We start from the raw sequence: 9,326 nt of genomic DNA on the forward strand, positions 1-9,326 counted from the left end.
CATACTTGATAGTTGATACAACAGACTATGCAACGCTAAAAAAATTCATACTAAAAGAAACTGTAACATTCACACAGGAGGAACAAGAGTCCCTGATCTTAAATCCACGAACCTTAATGAAAGGAACTCTAATTAGGTTAAGTCAAAAACTCTAATTAGGTTAACTTTTGACTCGAATGCTGGTCACAAGAGGATCCAGAGAAACTGTTTGAATATATTCATGATCGGGAATTCTTCTCAATAATAACAAATTTCTGACAAATACAAAGAACCTCGACTGCTGGATGCAGGTAGCCACATGTCATGAACAATTGATTCATAATAATAATGCATATCATATACATTGGCCTAGAAATATCCTTTTCCATTTTCAAATGATTTTTCACGTGTTAAACGGCCAACCCTATTGGTAAAGCATACAAGTGTATAACAATGATTAATCAACAATTGGATCAGAAAAAGAATTACCTATCCACACAGCAAGATTGCAATCACCGGAGATCAATGACATCAAATTTTAGATTGGGATTCATATATACATCTGTACAAGGCTTATAAATGGGCCCACCATCAGGAGGGGGATCGTGTGGATGAAAGCCACGTTGCTGACACTGTCTTATTACTGACATGCCACCTGGGCTTGTCAAACGAAAAATTCCATGCTTTCTGCAAGTCAATAAAATAAAATAAAATAAAGAAGTCACTATATAAATTATCCGGAAAGGACACAAAATAAATTACACAGAAAGGACACAAAATTTGTTCAGACATTCTAACCTTGTAGCATCTTGAGGCGCCATGACAATTGCAACAGATTCCGGCAGCATAATCTGAAAAGACAGAAAACATAGTTATACCTATTTAATATTTATTTACTGGAAAATGGGAACAAAAGTAAAAATGAAGGAAATGTGAATGGTGCAAAAAAGCATAGCCACTCTGAACTTCAGAGTAACCATTTCTTGTAAATAACACTGGACACAGCGTAGTGGTAACACCAATAGACAACTTTTTCTTCACATGAACATTGCGGAGGGTGAAAAAGGAAAGAAAACGCATTCCTACTCCATTTAAGGAAGTCATATTAGAGAAGGAATCAAGGAAAGCAGGAACAAAATGGATGGGAGGCTAAATATTCAAGGTATTGTCTCTTGATTACTGCTATGCTTTCTTAACATATAATCGCATTCCTTTTCTTTCCAATTTCTCCTCTTTTCTTCCAACAACTTCTAGCGTCAGGCACTACATTCACCTCCAGAAAAACACCAAACGCCACATAATTATATGAAACTGATGCACGGTTTAACCAGTTTTCCAACCATCAAACAAGATCAATGAACTTCATTTTTAGCAATGGTAACTTTCACCAAATTAGAATAAGGCAGACAAACCTGATATGAGTAGTGGGTGTGAACATCAATCGATGACATGAAGCAAGACTGCGTAGGATGCGTCTGGAAATTGCACCATCGTAGATAATTAATTCATCAGCACAACTTACATAATATATAATCAATCATCTTCAAACATTATAAAGTACACAAATAACTGCAAGTAATTAAACTTGGACAATCACAAAACAAAAGAGACATAAAAACCTTGCAGAACTTATCCCAAATTGAATATACATCCAAGTATGACCTTTCCTTAAACCATGTAGATAATACTAATAAAAATTATCAATATAAATATTGGTTTAGAGCATCAGCATAATAAGCAGTATTAATCATGCATTTCATGATAGGTTGCTATTCCTCAGTGAATTGGCATTAGCTTAACTGATATGTTAAATATTATCTTGATTACAAACCAGTTATTGCAGTTATTGCCAATTGCAATAGAAGTCTTATTGTGATATCTACCTAAGCATTATCAGACCCTAATATCACCACCATTCAATTTATGGCATTTAAAATCTAGAAACCCGTTCAATTTATGGCATTTAAAAGGCTAAATAAATCTACAGAGATCATAACAACTCCCATATACCGGCAAATTCTTATCTACCTTTACTAATACCCAAAACTCGGATTCTTCTTAACCTTGTTATAACTAGGTATTATGGTTTTCCATAATTCACAAAAAAATTGTTGCAGTTTGAAATTATAATCGTAGCATGGTTAAGACACTATGCATTCAAGTTCCACACCTTATCAAAAACAACAAATGCAACCCTGTATCTAGGGAAAATAGGGAGGCCAAGAAAAATAGTTAATCAGAAAGCTGAGTTAAATGTCACACTTCTTTACCAAGTGACAGCTTGGTTACTAGAATCCCAAGATGCTATAAAGCAATGTATGTCGATAACAAAAAATCCAACAAAAGAATAATGAATATGTTTGCAGTAGTTATGAATAAACACCGAAAAGGAATAATGTAAACATTGCAGCAAGTATATTAGTAGATTGCAGGGTGATTCTAAATATGCACAAGCACTGGATTTGCCAAGCAAACCTGAAAAAAAGGGACGGAAATAGTGAATGTATGGATAGAAGGTCCAACACCAAATATTTTCAAGCCTATTTAAACATGGACCAAAAAATAATTTTAGCCACTTTAAACATGGACTAAATCTGCGTAAGACTCCCATCTAATTAAGGCACAATATACATATATGTGGCATGGGCTTAAACTTTCTAATACCATAAAAGCTTAAAATGTAACCTTTTGACCAGTGATCACATCATAAAGTAAAAGCACTCACATGAATCCACCCAAGGGGAAAAAGAGATCGCTTATCTTGCACTTCAAATATTTCTTCTTCGTTTGTAGCCTGACACTGCCCACAAAGCACAGATTTAAAAATCACTAAAAGAACTACATAAGAGATTTATTATAGCTTTGATCAATGCATCAAGACACAAACATACTGAATCTGATGTTGATTCCTGCTTTGGTATAATGAGAGCAGTAATGTAAAATTTTCTGTTTTTCTGCAGGGAGGAAAGATTTGAACCATTAGCATCAGACATCATGAAGATTAATTAGAGTAGTCTTAAATTGTCAGCACTTACAAGTGAACCTGCAAGAATACCACAAGTTTCTAAATTCTTATCAGTATTCGACTTCGCCAACTTCATGAAGTTATCCATCATTGTGGTCGACTGCAGACCAGATAATTGTTAGGATAAATGATCAAAGTGACTCATTGTAACTGATCACATTGTAACAACTAAGATAAATTTCAGAATACAGCAGTAAAATTGTTTATCATCAGAAAAAAATTTCCTAAGACCAGTTATACTTGGCCAAAAGCTGAATCGAAAGAAGACTAAAATATTCATAATTCTAATAGAGAAAAAAAAAGGAGTATAATAAAATCTTACAATGTGCAATTGCAGGGGTTCAGAACGATCAAAAGCATCTGACAATGAATTCCCAACTTGGCATTCTGTTTCAGTAACTTGAGGAGACATGGCAGCAATCAAATCTTGTACTTCAGTAAGTACAGGTGGAGGAGAAGGTTGTCTAATGACGTCTGCAGAATTAGGGGCTTCTGATGTTTCAAAAGAAATCATGGAACAAGGTTCCTCAGTGCGATGTATCTCAATTTCATCATTTGGAGTAGAAATTGATTGCACACTTGATTTCTCCGGTTCAACATTGGAACTGTCTGTTTTTATTTTAATTGAACTTTCTGAAGGCTGCCGTAGGCTGGTTTTCAACAAAGATGACTAAATAACATTAATTGGCAGCCCAAAAAAATTCAAAAAACCAAACGAAGCAAAAAGCAATACAAGTCATTAAGATGGGGCAAAGACTGCTTGTAGTGTCCAGACTTTCAAATGAATCGAGTACCCATCACAATTACATATTGCCTTCAGCTTGTAATCAACGTGACATCAGTAGGATCATTACCAGATGGACAAGTAGGGAACAAAAAATAATTTCCAAATTCAAGTAGGAGCCAAACCTGGGAATTTCAATGGGAGTCAGGTCTATGTTGTTAGGATATTTGACCTACACCCGTAAAAGATAAAAATAGAAAGTCAGCATGATTAGTACATGGAGCACCCAGAAAAAGAGCTGAATACATTCATACCAGTTTATCACTCTTTGGAGGCTGCCAATGACCATAGAGACCATTTGGCCCCAAAAGAGAATGCCTGGACAGGGTTTCCGCATTTGGACGTGGGAAGTTTAGAGACCTACAAGAACCAAGTGAACAAGCTAGGATAATCAAGGATGACACTTAGTCATGGTCAAATGTATTATACCTTGTCAATTAAAAAAAATTCTAGTCCAGAAAAAAAACAAAACCTAAAATCAGAACTAGGTGCATAACTCTATGAAATTCCTCACGCAGAATGAATTCCTAAACAAAATTAAGTTGACACACCAAATATGTGTAGTTCAATAGCAGAGCATCAAACATATGTAAAAATAAGAGGCCAAAGTCTGAACTGTGATATGGAAGACAGAAATCGCTCTCAGTTCATAACTTACATGCACTTCTAATTTTAAATTACCTTCTTAATGGCATCATTTTCGAAAGGCCCCACATTTATTGGAATAATTGATTTCTCATCCCCCCCCCAAAACAAAAATAAAAGAAAAAAAATGAAATGGTGTTTCATTTTCTTATCTAGAAAACTTATGTAGCTATCTGTTTCCGTAAAAAGCTTTCAGAAAAAATGTTCTTAAAACACCTCTATTTCCTATAACAGTTATTATTATTTTTACTAAATAGTAACTGAACTAAGATTAATCTTTTATGGATGTCGTGCAAACCTCAGGAATGGACTAGAATGATTTGGATGGGACTATATGTAGCACAGTACACTAAATTGTACGACAAATGGCGATAAGCTCAGTTTCACCATTAAAGCTAATTAAAATAAAATTACGTGAAAATTTATTAAACCTTTATTTATTTAATTCAAATTTAACTATTAAATCTTTAGGGAAGCTGTTTCTGTATAATTATAAAATTAATAATATAAATAGATATTATTGTATTTGCATAACCAACTAAGTAAATCAATTTCACTAAAAGATAAGAAAATGTTGAATCAAATCAATAATTAATATTAACCAATATCAAATTCAAAATGGTGAATATAAACTTTACTACAGTTTAATTAATTACTTATATTATTAAGACAAACTTATCGTTTATTATTGTAAATAAATATATGATCATATTATAAAAGCAGTAATTAAGTAATCTGGATTTGTAATCATAACATTTAGATTATAACATAAAATTCAGTCCCATGAATGTCAGGTAAGTTTAACCCATGGTCACTCAGGGGATTAGTTATCCATATATGTGAGACCAAATGGTGGACCCGGATCAGTTACTCGGTCTCCTCTACCAAAAAAAGTCCAATCTCAGGTACAAAATGTGGGTGCACATACTACGTAAGAGAAGACAAGGCACAAGGGATTGGACTATTTCTAGAATTACATATGCAATCCAAAGTCCTAAGTGAACTTCAGAACACCAATTAATCCAGATGCATTGGACCATGTGTTTTGGACTAAATAACATCCTCTTAAGTTATACAAAATTAGTAATAAACTTGATAATTTCAAATATTCAAACATATATCATTTCTACAACCAACAGAAAATCAGTGTTCTCATTCTTTGAATGTTCTATGAGAATAGAAAACAAAAATGTTGCCAACTTCTCCTATTTTACTGTTATAGAAAGCAGCTTCAAGTTTTGTTTATATGTCATATCTCACTTGAACTCTCCAACCTAGTCATGATCTTAATGGTTGGGACTGATATCAGCAGCATAAGGCCTCGCATAACTATTTTGCAGGCTACTTATATAGCTCCATCACACCTGTGATTCTAGTGACAGCTCAAAAAGGTCACATCACAGATTCACTATAAGCTCTCCTAGATCAGCTTAGCAGATCACCTTAAGATGCTAATAATATAAGAATGATCTGGTTCCTGACATGTGGAAAGTGGAATAGGCTTGTGCATGAATAATCAATAACATTTTCTTGAAATTCACAATGTTATGCCGAGATGGTGTTAAACTAAACATATACATCATAACCTGCTTTTTTCCCTTAAACATATTAATTCATATAGTATAGATTCTTCATTCTTCTTACATAGCTTTACAAGAAAGGAAACTGAGGAAACAAATATAAATTTCATAATATGTCATCATCGGTCACTGATCCCAGGTCACAATTTAAAAAAGGTAGTGGCAAATTTTGAAATTCTTTCCATTCCTTACCAACAAATGATGTTCAAGCAATCACTCATTTTGCCACCGTGTTGCCAGTCTATCAGCAATTGGCATTTTTCTAATGATATGCTCATAGCTAAAATATTCAGGAAAAATACTAAATATTTTCAATATTCAACTTTAGATTGTAGCAAAATGAAAGCAACTGGCTATAATAAAGTCTAGAGAGCAAGTACTCCACACGGTACCTGAAAAACCTTTAAGAAAACACTTACATTCTTCGGAACTGTTCATCCACTGGTCTGGTATAGGCAAGCTGTTGAGGGATTGAACCTTGATAGGCTAATTCTCGAGATGGGAGTCTGAGTGCCTGTCAATGTAGCACAGCATATAAGTGAAATGTTTTATCTCAACATCAAGTAAAATTGGAGTAAAAAGTACGTATAAAGAAATTAAGGATGAACCGAGCTATAAAAGGCTACAATAACTGCAATTGCATTGACTCAATAAAAATGGTCACCCACTGTTTTCGAGAACAAACTAAGAAAGATATAATAATTGGAGAAAAATAAGAGAAAAAATGGAAACTAGCAGGCCCCAGGGATAGACAAAAAGAAAAATGAAAATTGGGGAGGGAAATAACCAGTAGAAAACATATCCATAAACCCCAAAGAGTATCCATCACAGGTACCAGCAAACAATGTATACAGAACTTAACCACAAACCCCTTCCAAGCTGAGATGTTTCGAGAAAAATAAACGGTCTTGAGAGTCATTACCAAAGGTAGTTTCTTATCCCAATATATGTTTATTTCATTAATTGTAACAACACCAAAAATGACCGAAACGATACAATTCCCAAAAGATTTTAGCTTTCTTCCCTTCCCAAAAGGAAAAATTATAGCTATGAAACAAAATGTCACCAAGTATTCAATAACACAACTAATCATTCAAAACCAAGCAGATTGAAAGAAACAAAAACCTCCCGCTATATGATGAGCATCATCAGACCTTTGTTACATCATAGTTAGTCAAAGTCTGCTTTTTGACAGAGGGCCACTCCAATGTACTATTTTGAGAAGCATGGCTCCAACCGGTCACTTGATTAGTTTTCTTTCTGTTCAATTCATTGATTTTCTGTTGTACAGCTGGCTGCAACTCCTCTAACTCACTCAACGCATTCAATAATTTCTACAAGAAAAATGAAATTGACACTTAAACCTTAAAACATTTACTGAATATCTTTTGAAACAATGCATAAACACAAGTACAATACCTTTTTCAAATAGAGTTTTTGGCTCTTGAACGATGCTAGATAATCTCGATGGCATGGAATTGTCTCTGTGACCAAACTGAAGCAAATGAAACCAAGTAATTTACGAAAGATTTTGGATGTTGTTGAAGAAAAATAAATTAATACCACCATTGTCAATTCTAAAAGCATTGGAGACTGCATACAAGATTGACTTTCTATTGTACATAAAAAGTTGAAACATGAATCGATCTTAACAACTTTCTTTCATACCTTGAAAACCTTAGGAGCATCACATAGAGATCTATAATATTCTTTTCTTCACGGAAGATGTCAGCCTACAATATCAATACCATATTACGAGCCAAAATGTCAGTTAACACAGTAGAATAAATGAGAAAATACAAAAATATTACTTATTAATCATTCAAAAGTATAAGACTACATCACACGAGCACCAGAACATACAATCAGTAAAAGAGATGCATTATTGCATATTTAATACACTCAAGAAAAGTGAAAGCATAAATAGTTTTTGCTTCATCATATATCAATCAATACACAAACAAAAACTGCTCTTTTTTATCCACATACTCGACTCATTAGCAAAAGTTTTTTTTTTTGTAACACAAAAATTTCTCTTTCCTGTCAACAAATTAACAAGAGAAACAACTGTGAAATAAATTTCTTTTGCTTATTACTTCCTCAATAAATTTTCATGAACTAAGGCAAAATGATCACTTGAATTAAACTCGAATTACAACCAAAGCAATCTAAAATTATGTAACTCGATATAATCAGCGAAAATTTTACAGTAAATTAAGGGTGGCAAGACCTGCTTGAGAATATTATCAGCGATCCGATAGTAGTATCGGAGGGCGATACGGTTGTCGACGTCGAGTCGCTGAGCACTGGCAGCGATGTTAATTCCCTCAGAAGAGGACCTCATGATTTTTACTTCGGTTTCTCTCCTTTTCTTTCGTATTTTCTGGTCATCCAAACAGCATTTCTGGCGGATCGGATGGTGTTCGGTTCGCTCAGGGAAGAGATGACGATGATTATCAGAGTCGAGGTCTTGGAGAGGAGTAGTCGATTACGGCTGAGGGCATGATACCTACAAAGAAGCTATTTTGGCGACAAACGGAGGGCAATTATGGTAATGTAAGAATTTTGTTTGGCTGCGATGCACTTTCTTCATGTTGCTGCTGTTGTTATGTGTTTGTTCGTCCAGTGGGGCCATGGCGCCTTTTTTTAATTTAGTTTATTTACATATGTTTTTGAAACTTCTTTTGTTGTTTATTATTTATTTATTTATTTTTTTGAGATGGAAAATTAAATTTCTTTTTTGCCAAATACAACTTGCAAATTAAAAGATTGCGGCTGAATTTATTTATTTAAAACAAAAAAATTCACTCGAAAAAGTTTTTGTTATTTTTATTTATTCATCAGATTATACAATCTAAAGTTCGTATAAAATTTATTTTATAATTAAAAAATGCCTAATATAAATATATTTTATTTTTCAGAAACTCCTGTATGCACTTCAAAATTTTTCTTTTATGATTATCATTAGTAGTCCTTATTGAAAATATCACTTGAGCTCCTTACCACAAGTTCAACGAAAGAGTCTTTAACCTTCGGATTAGATGAAAATTATAGTCTTAATTGAGTCCAATCTTTTTTATTTTTATTTTATTAAATCTTTTCTATTAAAAATAGTAATACTAATTCTTTTTTGTCACATCAAATTTTGACTAATTGTGTGTCCTTGAGTATCAAAGCATACATTGGAACTGGGCTATAAAATGCTCCTCCATCTATGATAAAAACATCATTTTCAAATAGGTGTAGCTTTTAACACCCCTATAAAATATTTATAACACTCTTTTTAAATTTTAATTTCTAAAATACTCCAATT

The 9,326-nt window shown here is 33.4% G+C and overlaps 1 protein-coding gene across 1 annotated transcript; it reads right to left on the reverse strand.

The window, feature by feature from the left end:
• Positions 1 to 213: 213 nt before the first annotated feature.
• On the reverse strand, positions 214 to 8,609 carry LOC18046131 (AMSH-like ubiquitin thioesterase 1). The gene is made up of 14 exons (XM_006442558.2): positions 8,244 to 8,609; positions 7,682 to 7,746; positions 7,433 to 7,508; positions 7,168 to 7,347; positions 6,433 to 6,527; positions 4,043 to 4,148; positions 3,914 to 3,960; positions 3,327 to 3,654; positions 3,015 to 3,104; positions 2,871 to 2,933; positions 2,705 to 2,779; positions 1,392 to 1,454; positions 778 to 830; positions 214 to 666 (listed from the first exon to the last, which is right to left on the reverse strand). The coding sequence occupies exons 1-14, from the start codon at positions 8,355 to 8,357 to the stop codon at positions 492 to 494; spliced, it is 1,530 nt and encodes a 509-aa protein (XP_006442621.1). The 5' UTR covers positions 8,358 to 8,609; the 3' UTR covers positions 214 to 491.
• Positions 8,610 to 9,326: the final 717 nt, after the last annotated feature.

Source organism: Citrus clementina, unplaced genomic scaffold (assembly GCF_000493195.1).
Source record: "Citrus clementina cultivar Clemenules unplaced genomic scaffold, Citrus_clementina_v1.0 scaffold_3, whole genome shotgun sequence".
Lineage (NCBI taxonomy): Eukaryota > Viridiplantae > Streptophyta > Magnoliopsida > Sapindales > Rutaceae > Citrus > Citrus x clementina.